The sequence below is a fragment of the Rhinatrema bivittatum genome, unplaced genomic scaffold (genome assembly GCF_901001135.1).
Source record: "Rhinatrema bivittatum unplaced genomic scaffold, aRhiBiv1.1, whole genome shotgun sequence".
Classification (NCBI taxonomy): Eukaryota; Metazoa; Chordata; class Amphibia; order Gymnophiona; family Rhinatrematidae; genus Rhinatrema; species Rhinatrema bivittatum.
The window spans coordinates 31,260-53,106 of NW_021821104.1; the positions used below are offsets into that span (position 1 = coordinate 31,260).

Consider the following 21,847-nt stretch of genomic DNA (forward strand, 5'->3'; position numbering starts at 1 on the left):
TGGCCCTCTTAGTCACAGAGTACACAGAGTACACTTTAGGAAAACAAAACTGCTTTTATACCCAAGGGTCTAGAGGGTAGATCCCTACCAAGGACCATCCCCCTTTAAAATTTGCCTCTGGTGCTCCTCATTCCAAATCAATCAGTTCCTCTACTGCCTCATGGAGGGGGAAAAAAAAAGGCACATTACTTTTCACAAACTGACCATGATTAGATCCTTTTTCAGAGGCTGAGAGGCAACCAGTTCTTCCTCATTTGGCTCTAATGTCCTCAGGTACTGAGCTATCATCCTTGGAAATTCATCCCGATGGAGGTATCTGAGCTTTGTTTGGGAGCCTCCACATCCAGAGGATTCTCTCTCCTCCAAGGTGGGATCCCTTGAGCCTACAGGATTGGGCTGAAATCATCCAAGAAGTCCTCTGACACATCTGGCTCCTTCTCTGCTACCTCCCGGTCCTCCCTGCCTCCTTTCTGTGCCTTGTGTCACAGAGTAGAGAGCGGAGCTGAACGTTTAAGGCTCTTCGAGAAGGACTGTCCCAGTGGGGGAGTTCTCTTGGCTCCCTCCCTGTGTTGCACATCCTGGACTGTGCAAGAAGTCTGTAGACTTTAAAACAAATTCCACCCACGAAAGGGTAGATTAAGTCCATGCCCAGTAGCAGGTAAGTCCACTTCTGAGCCAGAACCCAAGGCTTCCATAGGTTGCGGCAACAAGGGCGGTAGGCCGAGATCTTCCCCACCAGAGATCTCAGGCGGCTGCCTCTCTCCGTGGGGGGTCAGTTACCTCTACGGTCTCTGATTGAGACCCCCCGCCCCTTGCTAGAGCAAAGTCTGTTGGGGCCAGCTCCTCCATTGCCAAGGTGCATTTGGAGCACAAGTTGAGAGAGATTTGGCTGCACGGCCTGCATGTGGCAAGCCATGCAGAGCAGAAGTCTCTTCCTGTGCTGGCCTCCCGGCGCCATCTTACCTGCACCAATTGGTTACAGCCACATGTGGTTCTCTCCTCAGCAGCCTTGTTGCTGCCATGCACACACCACAAAAGGAAGGCTCCTGACTTTCCCTGATGCTGGCACAAGAAACACTGCCAGAGAAGGACCTGTGCTCCTGCTGCTGCTCACAACACGAGTGCACCGAGCTGTGTGATGCTGACGCTGTGCTCTTTCCTTTAAAATGAAAGTTCCCGTGTGTGCTCAAGGGACTCTTGTCAATACCAAACTACTGCAGTCCCCTGCCTGCCTGACACAACAGAGCCCAGTCACTGCAGGGAATCTGGACACCATCATCAAGGAAGGGGAAAGAAGGCAAAGGAAGGTAAAAGAGGGGAGAAAGAGAAATGAGCATAAGGCTTCCTTATCTATCCTGGAAGTGAAACTTCTACTGGAGGGAGAGGGCTAACGCCTTCACCTCCGGGCTCCCCTTCCAACTCCAAATTAACTTTGCCGGAGCACTTAGCTGGGGGAGGGAGAATCCACCTCAGGATTCTGCCTCTGGCCTGCCTGTCCCACTCCTGACAGGCTTACATCCACAGCATGTTATGCATATCCACCATCTGCTGGAGATGGAGAATACTGGCAGACTGATGTCAGTGCAGTGCTATATGAGTGTGGCATCAGCAAGTCAGTTGATCTCAGTCTCCATCTGCTGGTTGGCATGCATAACCCACTTGTATGGACTGGCCTGCAGAGGAAAACAGATTTTATTTGCCCATTGCTTATCTGCAGAACAAATACAACACGGGCAGCAGCAATGCAAGCTTCTCCAGCCAGCTCCAGAGGGACCACCTCAGAATGCAAAGGTAATTCAGTTTCTGCAACTGCACAGGCTTAGTCTCTCTTCGCATTCTGCAGCAATGGCACCACACTCTGCACCAAACCGTGGAGGTGCCTTTATAGTCATGTTGACATCCCTACAGAAACCACCAACTGATTTCATACATCAAAGGCTTTCAAACGGCAATAACCAAAGCCAGATCTGAATGGCACAAGGTTACACAGACTAACAGATCTGTCTGAAATGAAAATCTCTATTTGTCCATATCACTATCTACCACTCATCTCATGAGGTTGCTCAATCTTCACAACTGTTCAGAGTTTGACGTGTGAAGCCCCAATCCCCACCCCCTTCCTCACCTGTGTGATCAGAAGGTAGAGTTTCCCATGCAGGCGGGAGAGTTTCTGCAAGGACTTCACGCGATTCTCCATTAACTGGTACAACGTTCCCAGCTGTGGCACCAAGTCTGGCAACTGCATAAGGGAGAAACACATGTAAGAACTGTGCTGACCGGGAATTTTGTCTTCCCTCTGTCAATTCGTGTTCTATTCATTCTCTTGCCAGTCTGGACTTCAAGGTGATGCTCCCTAGCATGGCAGGTTCCATTTCAATGCTTTGGAAGATTCCTTAGCTGGATACAGAGAAGCAACGCTAGATCACTTGATCAGAATCTAAAAAAAATCCACAGTGCTGTTGTCTTTGAACCTGCAAAAGTAGAGGACATGCCCTGAAGTCTAGACGGAGGAAAGAAAGTGGTTTTTTTAATGTGTTCCTCCCAAACACTCTCCCAGAATGATGACGACCAGAACACTTATAGCAGACATTCGCTGGTAAAAGTAAAGAAGCAGCAAATATCTGCTATAGCAAGGCAGAGCTCCATGTCCATGCATCTGTGACAAAAGCACAAGAAAACATATTGCTCAATGCACCCTGCAAGGATAGAGAGGACATGGGCATTTTTAGAACAATCATCTTTCTGTAGAGCAAAGCAGTCACACTGCCTTAAAGCATCACTCTGCCATCTTCCCTTACAAGAGCTCATCCTGACTCCCAATCATATTTACTTCTGTATGATCTCCTGGTACATTCTCTGGCACAGTGTTGATGAGTGTGTGACATGCGAGGTAGTCTAAGGCAAAGCATATCATCAGCAATTCTCTATGATGCATCAACTTCAAGATATACTGAATCTGTTGTTCTCTCACTGCAAGAGTATGAAAACACCAGCCGGTGGGCAAGCAGGGAGACTTAAATATACCTAAAAGCTCTCCACGTCCCCAATCTTTACAAAACTGGCACATCAGTGAGATCTTTCCAAGGATAAATGGAACTTTAGACAAAAGAAAAAAAAAACGACAGACAACTCACTTTTTAAATTCAAAATATGTTCCTCCTAAATTGTACAGGACAGGGGTGGGGGCTAGATCCTGGCATCTTAGTTAACAGATTCTTCCCCTTCTAAATTGCCCCTTGGGATGAATTAGCCATGACATATGAATGTCATCCAATAGCACCGAGTGGACCAATCTCTTCTAGCTCAGTCATAGTCTTACTGAGCATGTGCAATGGTTTCCAAGCATTGTCGCGTGAGCTTAACTTTAGCGAGGCAGGTGGGTAATAAGCATGGCTAATTCGTTCTATCTATGGAGAGCCCTGGTCAAAGGTAAGCAAACTTAGTTTTCTCTATTGAGAAGCAGGGCTGAATTAGCCATGACATGTGGAGAATCCCAAGCTGGGGGTTGCACAGTGTAGCAATAGTTTAAAAAAAAAAAAAAGAAAACCGGACCACATCAGTGGAGAGTGGACAAGTGGGTGAACAGACTGCACAGAACTGCTTGTTGAAAACTACTGTCATCTCTTGATATGATGCCCAGACATTAATGGGAAATGTAAAGGTGTGCACAACAACCAAGTCGCAGCTTTGCAAAAGTCTTCAATATAAGTGGCCCTGAGGTGAGCCACTGACGCCATTATAGCTCTCACTTAATGAGCCTCGACAGTCTGTAATCTGTAAACCAGCCAATGCACAATAAGCATGTGTATTTCTTGATCAATTTGTTTCAGCAGTACGCATGTATTTCACAAATGGATAGTGCGTGTATGTAGTCTGGCAACAGATGTATGTACATACTATCCATTGTGTGCACCTCCATTCATGAGATACGTGCGTACCATTGAAACTAATTGACCAACGAATGCACATCCCTAGTGCACAACAGTGCGCAATTTAATTATATACTGTCTACTAGTAATAAACTAGTGTAGTTTACATAATGTATATAATCATTATCAGTAAACAAAACAAATCAATAGCACAAATTAAAACAATCCACCAAACACATAAAAATAGCAAGAATTAGAACAAAAAACCCCAAATATCTGCTTCAAAAACCTGCTTCAAAATTGCCCTTCTAAACCCATTTACATCTACTTCAGGAAAAGAAAGTTCTTACCCTGCTTACAAAACTTTAAAAGGTGTAACTCTAGTCTAGTTTGCGCAGGTAGCGCATTCCAAAGCAAAGGCGCCATCTGTGAAAAAGCCCTAGTTGCAAAATGTGTCAGTCTTAGCTCTGAAGATGAGACATAAGTCAAAAAACACCCTTGGGAAGACCTCAGTGCTCATCCTGGCTGATAGCATTTGAATTTTTCCCATAGATACAATGGGTCATGATCCCTCATAGTCCAAAATGCTAATTTAAATTTGGCTCTGTCCACATTGGAAGCCAATGAAGCATTTGGAGCCGAAAGGTAGCTCTCTCAAAATTTAGATTTTCCTAATAATCACTCAGACAGTCATATTGTGTCATCGGAAGCCTATAAATCAATTTACCAAGTATTCCCAAGTACAAAATATCACAATAACTGAACAATGAAATGACAAATGCATAAACCACTAATTTCAGTGCTTCACGATCCAAATATGTACATAACTGACAAACCATTTTTATTGAAAATAGACTTGAGCAAGCAAAACTACAAAAGTTTGAAAGAAAAACTAGAATCAATTACTATCCCCAAACTCTTAACCTTTGCAGAGAATGGTATAATATGCCCCTCCAGCACTAGCTGAAGAGCCAACAAAGAAGTCTTTTTAAATTATTCCCAATAGGTAACTCCTATCTTGCACTTGTTGAGCATCAACTGACTTCTCTTCTGAAACCAGGTAAACAATTCAATCAAACAGGAATTCAAAAACAATGCTGACTCAATATCTTCATCAACTGGAACCAAGAACTGAATGCTGTCAGCCTAAATATGCCAGACACCTAGTTTCTTCATAAACCCTAGGTTAAAGATTGCATAAAAATATTAAACAATAACAGCACAAGGCATTAAGGTCCTTAATGAAAAAGGGGAAGAAAAATTGTACCAAATATGATTGATCCGGAAAAAAGGAAGCAGTCCACAAACAATCCCTACTTTTAATATGATGGGCTCCCAAATCAAACACACTACATAAGTCTAGCAGGACTAAAAAAAGACTGGCCAGAATCTAAAATACATAAGACAGACACTAAAACCGATTCAGTGTATGACTGGGACGAAAACCCAATTGAATGTCCAAAAATTTTGACAACTGATTACTCACCACCTTTTCTATAAGTTTAGCCAGAAAAGGTAAATTTGATATAGGTCTTTCATATTGTCCTGGATCTAATTTTTTTTTATATTGACTTTATCACAGACCTTTGAAGACAATTTATAGATGATCTTGTAACAATGAACTATTTACAGTCCCACACAGCCAGTTACACATTCACTCATCACTGCCTTGACCAGTCATGGAGTGCACTATTTATCAAGGTAAACTCTCTTAAGATCATGGTATTGATCCACCTCTCCAACCAATTCTTCCTTACTCTCGCCACCTTCAAGGGTTTCTTTGGTACTTAATACATCAGACAATTCTGAGCACTAGTAAACTACTTTAACAAATAGTCTTACTCTCAAAAAGATCAGGCATTAAAACAATCTAGCCAAGTGTGTGTAGATCAGTAGCCGATCTACACACACTTGGATTTATCTAAATATAAGGATTTGGGCAAGTACAATTTAGAAGTGGGGGCGTAGGCTGAGGGACTCTTGCTTACATGATGAAACTGTTCATTCTTGTTCTTTGGTTTTTGAAAGAGGGAAATTTTTAAGTGGGGTGGAATGAATAATGCTCCACTTATAGTGATTTCCTGGAATGTGGAAAGCTGATGTGATCCTATTGCAGGAAATGCCCCTTTCCGATGCAGAGCACATAAAATAAAAAAATGTTTGGTTGCCTTTTGCTGCAATGAAGAGAGTTGGTATAGTGATTTTAGTGCATAACAACTGCCCCCTTCCAAGTTAAGGGCATTTTTAAAGATCTTAGGGCAGCCCGTAGTATTATGTAATGTCTATGGCCCCAATAATTATGATCATTCCTTTTTTTACAGGTCTAGTTAAGAAACTAGTTATATATGACTCTCGTACTGTAATTTTTGTGGTAAATTTCAATATTGTTCTTAATCCCTTACTGGATAAATCCCACAGTTAATCAGTGACAAAGATTAATTCATGAAAAGGGATTCCATTTTTAAATGATCAATTGGAAACAGTGGATTCATGGCAAATACTGCACCTCCTAGAGCGTGATTACACTCATTTGTCAATGGTGCATGCCACCTTTGCAAGAACTGATTACTGATTAACCCGAGATACTTTCTCACGAATTATAGCAGCTGGGATTAATCATAGAGATATCTGACCATGCTTCCATTTGATTACAGGTGCAATGGAGCAGGGAATCACTAAGTCAAAGAATATGGAAGTATCCCATGTATTTAGCTCAGTTTCCTAACTCTTAAAGCTTTCTTAGGAATAGATGGGATTATTTTGTGTTTCACAATAGTGGCCATTTGGATAACCCTAAACAGCAAAGGTGGTTCTATGGAGTAAGATCAAAGCATACACAATTAAAAAGCGGAAGTTCAATCTGATGCCGAATTATTTTGATTGGAAAAGCAATTACAAAAGGAAAACAAAATATCTCACAAGAAGTCCCAGAGAATAATGAAAAAATTATAGCAACACAGATGGCCATTAACAGAGGGCTAAGAAATCTGTTTTACTTTAAATACAAACTGTGTCAATTTGGTGATAAGCCTCAGAAATTATTGGCTAATTTGATTAGAGGTAGTAGGGGAACAAACCATATTATGACTTTAAAGAATTCTGTGGGAGCTTTAGTAAATGGTACACAGAATATATTGGAGAATTTAGAGGATTTTTACCGAGAGCTATATACAACCCAGGAGGGTGAGTAGGCAAGTCCGTCAGTTTCTGGATGAGATTTAGCTTCCCCGGTTGTAGGCGGATCAGCTAGAGAGGCTGAATGCACCACACTCTAAAGAAGAGATTCAGGTGGGCATACAAAAGGCAGGTCTGTGCAAAGCTCCAGGCCCCGATGGGTTTAGTGTAGAATTTCTCCATACTCTGGTAAATAAAATTGTGGACCCTTTATTTTCCTATTCATCTCTATCGAGGACAGGCTTTTTTTTTTTTTATGGCCTCCAACTTGGTGTTGATAGTGCTTCCAAAACCAGGGAAGGGTCCCTCCCAACCTGCCATCTTATTGCCTTATTTCTTTACTGAAGTTTGACATCAAATTATTAGCAAAGATTTATGCTGATAGGTTAGCACATTAGTACTATCTTGCTTAATACTTGAAATGCAGGTGGGATTTGTTCGCCATCACCACTCATTATAAATGTTGATTTGGGGCTAACAGTTATGGATCAAACTATTAAATTAGGTCTCCCTTTTGTGATAAGTTTCAACAGAAAAGGCCTTCGATCAAGTAGAGTGGCATTTATTTTTAGTCTTGGAAAGAATGGGGTTCATGGGAAATTTTCTTAAGGTAATTCATTTACTTTATATGCAGACCCTAAAGCTGCGATTCAAGCACATAGGGGGAGGTCACGGGTATTTTCATTAACCAGAGGTACTAGCGAAGTCTGGAGGCTGTAGGAGCTGTAAAAGCCCCCAATCCTCTATCCTCAGGGCCACTTCTTTTCTAAAACTGATGCCCAATACATTTGTAGCTTATCCAGAAATCTGGAACACTGGTGCTCACTAGAGATCTCACACCTTCCAGGCATGAGACTGCTGTTCCCTGGGGTACATGCAACCACAGCTGTAATAGTTAAGAGTCCCTGGTTTCCAGCGGCATATTTTTCAAGATTCTACGATAAGAGCCTGCAAATTCTATGGCATATTTTCAAAATTCTGCAAAAATTATGTAGCAAATTTACATAATTTGGCAATATTATGGCAATTTAATGGAGAAATTACTTACTTGATAAATTTCATTTTCTCTAGTGTAGACAGATGGATTCAGGACTAATGGGTTATGCTTCCCTGCCAGAAGATGGAGTCAGTGTCAGATTTCAAAGCTGACGTCACCCTTCATACACCCCCCCTGCAGTGATCTCAGCCCTCCAGTATTCTCCAGTATTCTCTTCAAAAGCCACTGTGGAACTACTAGTGAAAAAACTTTATTCAAAATAGTTAAAAATGATTAGAAATGGGTAACCATAACTTTACTTAACCAGTCATAAACACTGAACCCCAGCAAGAATATAGGTGCCCTGATCTAGGGACTGCATCAAGGCTTACCCATAATCTCTTGGACTCGATATCCACTCCACGGGTGAATTCTTGGCACAGTTCTTGGGCAGCCGAGGGCAGAAGTCCATCCGTCTACACTAAGGAAAACGAAATTATCAGGTAAGTCATTTCTCCATTTCCTAGTGTGTAGCCAGATGGACTCAGGACCAATAGGATGTACAAAAGCTTCTCCTGACCAGGGCGGGAAGCTGCCCACGATCCGGTTACCACTGCCCTTGCAAAGGCTGTGTTCTCTCGGGCCTGTACATCCAGGCAATAGAACCTGGAGGTGGTGTGCAAGGAGAACCATGTTGCTGCTTGGCAGGTATCGACAGGAGACAGCAGTTTAACTTCCGCCAATGAGACCCACTGAGCCCTAGTGGAATGAACTTTAACCTGAGAAGGTAATGGCTTTCCTGCCTCCACATAGGCTCTCATGACCACCTCCTTAATCCAGCGAGCTATGGTAGCCCGTGAAGCTGGTTTGCCCTGCTTCCTTCCACCATGAAGGACAAACAGGCAGTCCATTTTTCCGAGCATTTCTGAAACTTCCAGATACCGCACCAAAAGTCTAATGATATTCAAATGACGGAGGCGGTATTCCTCCACTTCCTTGAGCTTATCCAAAGACGGCAACCAAATGGACTGATTAAAATGAAACTCCAAGACTACCTTGGGCAAGAAGCTGTAATGTTCCTGGAGTCATCCAGGGGAACTGTTCCTGGCATGATAATGCCTGCAGTTCAGAGATGCTACGTGCTGAGCATATAGCCACCAGGAACACAGTTTTCAAGGTTAATAAACGCAAGGAAAGACTGTGTAGCAGCTGAAAGGAAGGCCCTGCCAATAATTCCAATACTAGATTAAGATTGCACAAGTAACCAGCCACTGTAGGGGGTGGCGAAAGGTACGTCACACCCCTTTCAGAAAATGGGCCACATCCGGATGAGCTGACAATGGGGTTTCGTTCACCTCGTCCCTGAAACAGGAGAGAGCCGCTACCTGCACCTTCAAGGAGTTAAGGGCCAAACCTTTATTCAGGCCAACATGCAAAAATTACAAAATAAGTGGGATTTTGAATGCCTGGGGAGGGACACTGTGTTCCTCACACCAGGCCTCAAATACTCTCCAGACCCGCACATACGCTAGGAACGTAGAGAACTTCCGAGCATGGAGTAAGGAGGCAATTACGGCCGCAGAACATCCTCGCTTCATCAGGCAAGCCCTCTCAAGGGCCAGATCGGAAAACAGAATTGAGTCGGATCCTTGTGAAGGACCGGTCCCTGATGTAGCAGGTTCCTGTGCAGTGAGAGGCATGGAGGGTCTCCACCAGGAGTCTCCGCATGTCCACATACCTCGGACGCCTAGGCCATATCTGCAGCTACTAGTAGGACTAATCCCCTGTGGTGCTTGATTCTGCGAATGACCCTGCCCAGCAGGGGCCATGGAGGGAAGGCAAATAGCAAGCCCTCTTCCAGCCAGGTCTGAACGAGAGCGTCAATCCCCAGGGACCACTGATTTCTCCTGCACTGAAGAATCGGGGAGTCTTCACATTATGAGATGCGGCCAGCAGGTCAATGGATGGGAGGAGCCAGTGATCTATCCGTTGAATGGCTTTGGCAGACAACACTCACTCTCCTGGTTCCAAACTCTCCCTGCTTAGAAAGTTTGCTCTGATGTTGTCTTTTCCTGTGAGGTGGGATGCTGAAATCATCTGTATATATATATATTTCCAACCATTCCATAAGTAGGTCTATCTCCTGTGACACTTGCTGTTGACATAGGCTACAGTTGTTGCACTGTCTGACATCACGCGGACCGCGGAGTCTGTGGCTGAATTGTAGACATGCCAATCTTACTGCCCGGGCTTCCAGGTGGTTGATGTTCCAGATGGCTTCTTCTTTGGTCCAACATCCCCCGGGCCGACAGTTCCTCACAGTGAGCTCCCCAGCCCCGGAGACTCCTGTCTGTAGTGAGGACCAGCCAGTTTGGTGAGGACAGGGGCACAGCCCTGGTCAGATAAGCTTCCTGCAGCCACCACTGGAGCCGAGAGCACACACCCATCGGCAAGTGGAGGCGAATCAAATAGTCTTGAGACTGGGGGTTCCAATGTGACAGCAGTGAGTGTTAAAGTGGTCTCATGTGCTCTCGCCCACAGCACTACTTTCAGGGTTGCTGCAATCAAACAGAGAACTTGGAGATAGCTCCACACCATCAGGCATATTGAGCTCATCAACTGTGGCATCTGGGACATCAACTTCTTATCTGCATGGTTGGAAAGAAGACCTTGCCCTGCTTGGTGTTGAACCAGACTCCCAGATATTCCAAGGACTGGGAAGGCTTGAGACTACTCTTGTCCAGGTTTACTTCCCAACAGAGTTCCTGAAGCAAGGAGGTCACCCTGGTGGTCACCCGGAGATTCTCTTCCAAGGATTTGACCCGGATCAACCAGGGATGTGTGTGCCTGAGCATGAAACCAACATGGAGTATCCTCTGCTATCTTAGACTTTCTGGCTATGTGAACTTTAAATGCCCTACACTGAGCCTGACCTGGAGGAATTCCAAGGACACCTGGACAGCAGTAGAAGCTTGCGACAATTTGTGATGCCTAATTATAGGGTCACACGAGCAGAAGCCAACGGTCAGAACCTCAGGCAAGAATGTCATTACAGGAGCACCTGTAAACACAGCCTAAGATGTAACGATTGCCCTGAAGAGCAAGATTTTTTTTTTAAATTCTTTATTTATCAATTTTTTACTGATTATAAAAACAAAATATATATCATACCGAGATATAATAGTTGTATCATATTGAATATAATTACTCATTAATTGCCTTTACAGTCCGTATATAGTAACTCATTCCATAAGAAATTGTAAGACATTGAATTAGTTATTTGAGCGAGTATTACAGAAGAAACAGAGTTATCACACTCACTAAAGAAATTAAATGCAACAGTTTATACTGATTGCTCTCACGCATTAACTGCCTTTAAAGGGTGTGTGTCTAGGAATGTCTGCCACGCTGCGACTTCATAAAAGATATTTCTTGTCTTCATACCATATTTCACATTTACATGGATATCGAAGATAATACTTTACTCCTCTTAACAAACAATCACTTTTTAATTTAAGAAATTCTCTTCGCCTCAATTGTTTCTCTTGATAAATCAGGGTACACCCAAATTTGTTGGCCATGATATTTCTGGTCCCTATTACGTAAAAATAAACACAATACAGTATCTCTTTCTGGTGGAAATATGAAAGAGACAAATAAGGTTTCCCTCTCTAGTATCTGTTTCAATTGACGTTTCTAAAATTTCTGATAAATTAATGGATTGTTCTGGCTGCTTATCTCTTTTTAATTTTTTACTTGGAATATAATAAATTTCTGCAAAAGCAGGAATAGCCTGTTCTGGCATCTTCAATATTTGCTTTAAATATTCCTTAAACATTTCTTTTGGGGCTATAGCTCTTTGAAAAGGAAAATTTAATATTCTCAAATTAGAATATCTTAAGTTATTCTTCATATATTCAAATCTTTTTTCGTTCAAACACTCTGATTTAACTACATTTTTTTGAACTTCTTCCAATTTGGATAGTCTTGCTTCTTGTTTATCCAATTTTTCATTATTAACAGTAACTATCTTTTCTATCGCTATAACCTTTTGCTGACTATCAGTGTGAATTTTTGTTAAGTTTATTATCGCATTTTCAAGAGATTTAATAGCAGCCCAAATAACATCCATGATAACTTCAGAGACACTAGAAGATATAATCACATCTGTTTTAGACTTCTCCTCACCACCCTTAGCAGTAATGTTCTTCATCCCTACACCCAAGTTAGTAATATTACTTGGCTCTAAAGCCAAGGGTCCATTATTTCCTTTAGATGATATTGGTGGAGTGGGAGTAGTGGGAGCCCCGGGGCTCAACGAGATAGCTTCGGCCGGAGAGATTGACTCTCGTTCCAAGTCTGTCTCTCCAATGGCCCTGTCCTCCGGGTTCAATCCTGTTGCAGGCACAAAAAACGTGGATATCTGAGGTTGGGTTTGACCCAATATGGGAGACAAAGCCATCGTTTCCCTTATGCGGGCCTTCCGCTTTGTATGAGGCATTGGGTATTAAACACTTTCCTGTTCTTTGTGACACTATTACCAAATATCAATGTCTTACATGGAGGTCAGGAGAGGGAGATTTTAATTTTACTTACGATTAACTTTTCAATTGCTATGGTTAAGAAGAAAGTCGAACAGAAAACCATTCTTCTTTTTCTGACAAAGCCGCACGCCACTTCGGCAGCGAGCAAACGTCGGCTGCGCACCGTAGGGGGTTCCAGTTTTGAACCTTACCGGACCCTCCCCCAAGTGACGTCAGCGGCAACTGGGAACAGCTGATGGTAAAGTTTCCCGCAACTCAAAGGCTCCAAAAGGTAATTTGCAAGGCAAAGTGACTTCTCACCCATCTCTTCTCTCTCTCATTCGGACCTTTCGAACAGCAAGATTTTAACAGAACAAAGGATCATCTAAAGAGTGATGGTAAATGGGCCCCAATTTGGAGAACTGGTCAGGATAATGTAGGGATAACAATCATGCTGTAGACATGACAGCCTATGTAAATGATACTCCAAGTGATCACGCAACTTCAGAATTTCTGACCTAGTATTGTATTGTATTTTACCTATAAAAGAAAAATCAGTTCATGTATACAAAACAGATGCTGGTTGGTCAGCTTGTCAGAGAAATGGCATCCAGCATCTCCCAAGAATACTTAAATTTTTCAATAAAAAATTATAATTTCTACAAAATCCAAGTATAGTGTTCTTGTACCCATGGAGATGCGCCCATAAGTGTGTTTGGCGCATCCAAGTACAGTTGCACCAGGATTCCCTCTTTCCTCAATGCTGCCGCTACGATCAACATAATCTTGGAAAATATTCTGGAGGTGGTGGCTTGGCCAAAGGGCAGTGCCCAGAACAGATAATGGTGACCCAGTACCACAAAGCGACGGAAACTATGTTCTTAAAGGATTGGTATATGTAGGTAGGCCTCGGATAGGTCCAGGGAGGTTAAGAACCCTCCCGACTGTACGGCCATTATCACTGAGTATAATGTTTCCATGTGAAAATGATTCACTATGATTCACTCGTAGATGTTGGTTGACACTCGAGGTTCAGGATGGGGTGATAGCAGCCTCCCTTCTTGGGTTGGTCAAGTGTAGCCACAGATGGGTAAAAAACAAAAAATGAGACCGTTCACCTTGAAAAGTCAAATATTTATTAATTGTGATTACTTCAAACTAAGGTTAGACTGCCCAAAAGGGCACAGACACGTCCACCATCTGTTGGAGATGGAGAATACTGGAGGACTGAGGTCACTGCAGGGGTGTATGCAGGGTGACGTCAGCTTTGAAATCTGTCTCTATCTCCAACTGCTGTCAGGGGAGCATACCCTGTTGGTTCTGAGTCCATCTGGCTACATGCTAGGAAATTATTTTTTTACTTTATATAAATAGTCATTTTCTGAAATTTCTCTGTCCAGTTAATTTATTTGGTTCTTTATTAGAGGAAAAGGGATCTGGGAATGGGAAGAAGAGACTGCAGAAGAGGGAATTGAAGAAGGAAGCAGATGGTTAGACAGATAAGGGATGCAGGTCAGAGTGAGAAGGGACTGAAGGAGTATCAGGGGTGGGGAAGTGGGAAGAAGGGGGGGTGGGGGAGGAGGGAAAATTGGAATGACTAAGAGGGAAGCCAAAGGCCCCCCACTTCATCACACTCCCATACCCTCTTTCCTTTATTCCCCCTTCCAAAGCCACTTTGATCCTCCCACTCACCCATTTCACTCCCTCCGTTCTTCTTGCTCCCCCCCATTCACCCTGGATCCTTTTCTCCTCTCCATAAAACCAGTTCTCCCTCCTTCCTTATGAACCCATCATTCACATGGTTCCCCCCCCCCCAAACAAACCCTGCCATGTGGTTCATTTCCTCCCCCAGCCCTGGCTCACTCTTCCTCAAACCCTTCACTCACCCTGGGTTCCATCCCACAAGCCCCTCATTCACCTGGTTTTCCTCCACAAACCCCCTTCTCACCCTGGGTTCCATCCCCCCCCCCCCACCCCGAATCCCTCACTTTCCTCAGTTCACTTACCCCACTCCTTCCTGGAAATCTCTGGTTCACTACCGTCCTACCCCCTCCAGATCCCCTTGCTCACTGGCTCTGATCATTTCGAAAAGGATAACGATGGTAGCTTTGCAGCTCCTCCAGTATATCTTCCCTCCTCCCCTCCCGAGCCCTGAGTGCTGTGCTCTGAAACAAGTTGTTCAAAGTGTGCTATTTAGGCCCCAACAAGGGAGGAAAGAGGACATGCCAGAGAATCTGAAAGGCTGTCATCCTTCTCCTCCTGTTTTGAAATGACAGAAGCCAGTGACTGAGGGGATATGGGTGGAGCAGAAGACGGTAGATTGCACCATCCATTGTCACCAATGTTACTCTTTTAGAGTGGATGGGAGAGGGGGGAAATACGCCGTCATTGCCACCAATGCTTTTGTTTTGAAACTGTCCACAGTCACCCACCGCAATTTGGCCAGGATTGGCCAATCCTGCGGCAAAGGCTGAATTTTTCATCCCTTACCTTTGCTGCACAATCGCAGGAGTCCGGGGAACCTGATTAACAGTTAGCCACATCATGGCTGAGTCCCAGGCACTTAAAGCACACCTTATGGGAATTCATAACAGACATACAGCACCCCACAGGACTTGAAATCAATGATCATATAACTTTCTCCTTAGGTCTTTCCCTGGACAATGCAAACTTGATGAACCTTTTTTTTTTTAGTAGCACTTATAACAGTTGCTGAGGGGCCGCAGGAGCAGCGAGGTAAAAACTAATATGTCAAGGCAGAGGGAGATTCTGAATGCAAAAAAAAATGAGGATCACATGTCCATAAGGAAGCTCAGACATAAACACTAAGGGGATTCACAAGGCATGGGAACCACCACGCTCAGTAAAACCTTTTCTGAACTAGAGGAGATGAATCCATTTGGTGGCCTTAGATGATGACATCCTTGTGTCATGACTAATTAAGTCCTGCTTGCTAATGGAGAAAGAAGCATTTACCAAAGGGCTGGAAAAGCACTAACGCTCGCATGTCTTGCTGAGCAGGTGCTTATGAGCAAGCACAGACAATAACCTGCGAGTATCTACACTTTATGAGGAATCAGCAAGTGTCAGAAGTTCCATAGTGAGCATTTATGTAAGACACCAAAAGGAGGGTGACGATGAAAACAGGTACTCACGGTGGAAAGGTAGGACGCGTGCAGAACGAAAACAGCTTTTAACCATCGGACCATTAACAAAGCACTAGGAGGAGAAAATGGAAATTAACAGAGGAATCTTATTACAGACCAAGCTACCCATAAAGATCGCACGTGAAAAATGAAATGTCAAATATCTAAATGAATTTATTTCTTGTGACTTTTTCCCCATTTTGAGGTCAGTTTTTGGTCTCTTAAAAAAACCCGGAGCACTTTATGTACAATCATCTGACACTAAAAACATAACTCATATTCTTTCCTTTGACCCCCCACTCAGCCTATCACTTTATGATGAATGCAAGTAAATCAGGGGTACTGCCATGTGGATCTTCACCAGAACGCCATACAGGCATCATACTGAAACTGGTAAAGGAGGAATGGAGAAACTACTTACCTGATAATTTTGTTTTCCTTAGACAGATGGACTCAGGACCAATGGGTTATGCTCCCCTGCCAGCAGATGGAGACAGATTTCAAAGCTGATGTCACCCTAGATACATCCCCTGCAGTGACCACAACCCCTCAGTATTCTCTTCAAAAGCCACTGTGGACATGCTACTAAAAAAACGACTTAAAATATGGTTCAAATATAAGAAAGATGGATAACCGTAACTGTACTCTACAATGATAAACACTGAACCCCAGTAAGAATATAGCTGCCCTGATCTAGGGATTGGAAGGTGGCTTACCTGTAATCTCTTGGAATCAATAATCACTCCAGGGCTGAATCCTTGGCACTGTTCTTGGGAAGCCGTGGGTGGGATGCTGAGTCCATTCATCTACACTAAGGAAAACGAAATGATCAGGTAAATAATTTCTCCATTTCCTAGCGTGTAGCCAGATGGACTCAGGACCAATGGGATATACAAACGCTACTTCAGATTGGGGCGGGAGGTTGCCCGCGATCCGGTTAACACCGTCCTTGCAAAGGCTGAATCCTCTCGGGCCTGTACGTCCCAGCAATAGAACTTGAAGAAAGGGTGCAAGGAAAACAACATCGCCGCTCAGGAGTATCGACAGGAGACAGCAGTCTAGTTTCCACCCAAGACACCATCTAAGCCCTAGTGGAATGAGCTTTAACCTGAAGGTAATGGCTTTCCTGCCTCCACATAGACTCTCGTGACCACCTCCTTAATCCAGCGAGCTATGGTAGCCCGTGAAGCTGGTTCACCCTGCTTCCTTCCAGCTTGAAGGACAAACAGGCAGTCCATCTTTCAGACCGGTTCTGAAACTTCCAGATACCGCACCAAAAGTCTACTGACATTCACATGACGGAGGAAGCTGTATTCTTCCGTGTCCTTGTGCTTATCTAGGGATGGCAAAGAAATGGACTGATTCAAATAAAACTCCGAGACTTTCCATTTTGAAAACTGTGGTGATTAAGCCAATCTTAAAGAAAGATAATCTTAACCCTGATATTCTTAACAATTACCGTCCAATCTCGAATCTTCCATTATTAGCAAAACTCCTTGAGAAAACTGTACAAACAGCTGACAGAACACCTTGAAAAAAACAACATACTATACCCATCGCAGTTTGGCTTCAGGAAACATTACAGCACTGAATCTCTGTTTCTCGCATTAAATGATACCATACTTAGAGGATTTGACAATGGACAAAATTACCTACTGGTATTACTAGATCTTTCAGCAGCATTCGATATGGTAAACCATTCCATCCTTTTTCAATGACTTACAGAAATTGGGCTTACAAACAAAACAATTCAATGGTTTTCTTCCTCTCTCTCAGATTGTAACTTTCAGGTAAAAATCAAGTGTTCTTTCAAAAAACACTTTAGCTTAAAACTGGTGTTCCACAAGGCTCTTCACTTTCTGCTATGCTATTTAACATATATATGCTTCCCCTCTGTCACTTACTTACTGGTCTTAGACTCACACACTATATATACGCCGACGATATACAAATACTCATCCCCATCATTGATTCCATAGATTCAGCATATAAAAAGACTGCCATGTTTTTATCCATTATCAAACAACTATTAACACACATTAGACTCATATTAAACATTTCCAAAACTGAGGTCATATTCCTAAATACACTCTCTCTCTCTTGCCATCACTGAAAACAGAAGACCATAAATCAGAAATTCATCCTGTACCTTACCTACGAGACTTGGGAATAATTATAGATAGTGAACTGAATTTTAAAATGCACATCGCTACAAAAATTAAGGATACTACAAATTATTAACTTTAAGGAGATTAAACCTTTCTGAACCCCTCCAATTTCAGAACTGTATTGTAGCTTCTCATTTTTGCAAATATTGACTATTGTAATTCGCTATTACTTGGATTGCCTTCATCTACAATTCATCCACTAAAAATATTGCAGAATTCAGCAGCTAGAATCTTAACTGACACTAAGAAACATGAGTATATAACACCAATTTTGATATCCCAAACTGGCTCCCCATAAAATTCAGAATAGAATACAAGATATTAACAATTCTTCATAAAGTCATTTAAGGAGAACAGACAGACTGGCTAAACACAGCAATTAAAATTCATTTACCCCAAAGAAACCTTCGCTCTGCTAATAAAGGCTTATTATCCATTCCTTCAGTATGCTCGGCACAACTCACTCGTGCAATTCTCTTGCAAGCCCAAAAATATGGAACTCACTCCCCACTGAAACACGCCTACAAACCAATTTAAAAACATTCAAAAAAAGAGGTCAAAACCTGGCTTTTTATGAAGGCTTTCAATGATTCCCAATGAGACACTCATACACTACATCCTGTTACTTTTTTGTCTTATTCTTTGCTTTATAACGCCCTTAAGAACCATTTCTTTATTTCTTTATATTCATTTTACGAACTACTGCGCTTCTTCAATTTTATGCTCTTAAAGATAATTTTATTGTATTTTATAATTACCGTATTGATCTTAAGTCATGTTATTTTAACATTTATCTTTTAATACTTTATTTTATTTTGAATTAATGTGATTTAGTTAATTTAATGTAATTTTATTACTGTTGTAAACCATTGTGATGGCTACACCAAATGATGGTATATAAAATCAGCAAATAAATAAATACCTTGGGCAAGAAAGATGGAACGGTAGGAAGCTGTAACGCTCCTGAAGCCATCCGGAGGAATTGTTCCTAACACGACTATGCCTGTAGTTCAGAGATGCGACTTGCCAAGCATATAGCAAACTGGAACACTGTTTTCAAGGTCAATAAATGCAAGGAAAGACTGTGCAGCGCCCGAAAGGAGGGCCCTGCCAAAAATTCTAATACTAGACTAAGATTCCACAAGGGAACCGACCCCCATAGGGGTGGCTGGAGCTGCTTCACCTCTTTCAGAAAACAGGCCACGTCCGGATGAACTGACAGGCGGTTTCCGTTTACCTTTCCCCTGAAACAGGAGAACGCCACTACCTGGACCTTCAAGGAGTTAAAGGTCAAACTTTTATTCAAGCTGTCCTGCAAAAATTACAGAATTAGTGGGATTTTGGCAGCCCGAGGGGGGACACCATGTTCCTTGCACCAGGCCTCAAATACTCTCCAGACCCGCACATATGCTAGGGATGTAGAGAACTTCCAAGCGCGGAGCAAGGTGGCAATTACTGCCACAGAATATCCTTGCTTCATTAGGCAAGTCCTCTTAAGGGCTAGACCGTAAGACAGAATCGAGTCAGATCCTCGGTGAAGGACTGGTCCCTGCTGTAGCAGGTCCCTGTGTGGTGGGAGGTACAGGGGGGTTGCCACCAGGAGTCTCCGCATGTCTGCATACCACGGACGCCTGGATCAATCTGGAGCTACTAGTAGGATTAATCCCCTGTGGTGCTTGATTTTGTGAATGACTCTGCCCAGAAAGGGTCATGGAGGGAAGGCGTATAGCAAACTCTTCTTCCGGCCAGGTCTGAATGAGAGCGTCTATCCCCAGGGACCACTGATCTCTTCTGCGACTGAATCGGGGAACATTCACATTGTGAGATGCGGCCAGCAGGTCGATTGACGGGACTCCCCAGCTGAAAGGCCTTTGCCAACACCCACTCTCCTGGAGCCAGACTCTCCCTGCTTAGAAAGTCTGCTCTGACATTGTCTTTTCCTGCGATGTGAGAGGCTGAGATCATCTTTAGATGTATTTCCACCCATTCCATAAGGAGATCTATCTCCTGTGTCACCTGCTGGCTCTTGGTTCCACCCTGGCGGTTGATGCAGGCTACCGCTGTTGCACAATCTGACATTATTTATTTATTTGTTGCATTTTTTTTTATACTGGTGTTTGGAGAATACCGTCACATCGGTTTACAATGATTAAATTACATGTAAAACAGTACATAAAATAAAATTCAATACAACTAAAAATGCAATAAACTCATTTTTAATGTAAAACTCTAATTCTAAGTACAATGTTAAAACTCGACTAAAACAACAATCAATTAAAAGAAAAAATATAAATCCAAAATGAAACATTGTTGTATTTGTTTGTGAATGCATGTAGAGTGAATCAAAGATAGATTGCCTGTCAATTAGCCTGTGCCGTCGTTAAAGTTTGGATAAACAGCCAAGTTTTGAGCATTTTCCTGAATTCCTTAAGATTGGTTTCTAGCCTTAATTCCATTGGCAATGTGTTCCATAATTTGGGGGCCGCTAGAGAAATTGCTCTCTCTCTTACCGATGTCAATTTGGCAGAAGAACGTGATGGTATTGATAGAAGCCCTTTTTTAGCTGATCTTAAATTGCGCTGTGGTGTGTGAAGCCGTATGGATGCATTTAGCCACTCAACTTGATCACCGTGGATCGCTTTATGCAGAATAGATAATGTTTTATAATGAATCCTTTTTTCAATGGGTAACCAGTGCAATTATTTTAGTTTAGGAGTGATATGATCCTGTTTGCGTGACCTGGTTAAAATCCTGGCTGCCGAATTTTGTAGTATTTGTACAGGTCGTAAAGTAGAATGAGGAAGACCAAGAAACAGTGTGTTACAATAATAAGTGCCCGTAAAGATGAGAGATTGAAGTACATTTCTAAAATCATTCAAGTGAAGTAAAGGTTTAATCTTCTCAGCATTAATAATTTTTTATAAACTTCTTTGGTTTTTGTTGATACATGTTTTTTTAAAGTTCAATTCTGGGTCTAAGTACATTACACAGACCACTTGACTCTAGAGTCTGTGGCTGAATTGTAGGCATGCCAATATGACTGCCCGGGCTTCCAGCTGGTTGATGTTCCAGAGGGCCTCTTCCTTGGTCCAGTGTCCCTGGGCCATCAGTTCCTGACAGTGAGCTTCCAGCCCTGGAGGCTCGCGTCTGTTGTGAGGGCCAGCCAATTCGGAGAGGAGATGGGTACACCCCTGCTCAGTTGAGCTTCCAAGTAGCCACCACTGGAGCTGAGAGCATACTTCCATTGGTAAGTGGAGGCGAATCGAACAGTCTTGAGACTATGGGTTCCAATGTGTCAGTATTGAGTGTCGAAATGGTCGCATGTGTGCCCTCGCCCAGGGCACCACCTCCAGGGCTGCCACCATCAAACCGAGAACTTGGAGATAGCTCCACACTGTCGGGTGTATTGTGCTCATCAACTAACATCTGGGACATCAACTTCCTTATCCGCATGGTTGGAAGGAAGACCTTGCCCTGCTTGGTGTTGAACCGGGCTCCCAGATATTCCAAGTACTGGAAAGGCTTGAGGCTGCTTTTGTCCAGGTTTACGACCCAACCGAGTTCCTGAAGCAAGGTCATCACCCTGTTGGTCACCCGAAGACTCTCTTCCATGGATTTGGCTCGGATTAACCAGTCGTCCAAGTAGGGTGCACTATGATTCCCTCTTTTCTCAATGCTGCCGCTACGACCACCATAATCTTGGAAAATGTTCTGGGGGCAGTAGCTAAGCCAAAGGGCAGTGCCTGGAATGGATAATGGCGACCCAGTACCGCAAAGTTTAGAAAACAGTGTTCTTGATGGATTGGAATATGTAAGTAGACCTCAGATAGATCCAGGGAGGTTAAGAACTCTCCCAATTGTATGGCCATTATCACAGAGTTTAATGTTTCCATGCGGAAATGATTCACTCATAGATGTCTGTTGATGCTCTTGCAGTCCAGGATGGGCGAAAGGAACTTCCTTCTTGGCTACGATGAAATAACGCCCCTCA

General features: G+C 43.0%; 1 protein-coding gene across 1 annotated transcript in view; it reads right to left on the reverse strand.

The window, feature by feature from the left end:
* Nucleotides 1–21,847, reverse strand: part of LOC115082453 (WD repeat-containing protein 43-like) — an 88,565-nt gene that overhangs the window by 18,576 nt on the left and 48,142 nt on the right. The window contains exons 5-6 of the mRNA XM_029586682.1: nucleotides 15,698–15,761; nucleotides 2,126–2,239 (exon numbers count right to left, since the gene is read on the reverse strand). Coding sequence (XP_029442542.1) covers nucleotides 2,126–2,239; nucleotides 15,698–15,761 — 178 coding nt within the window. The remainder of the gene's footprint in view (nucleotides 1–2,125; nucleotides 2,240–15,697; nucleotides 15,762–21,847) is intronic.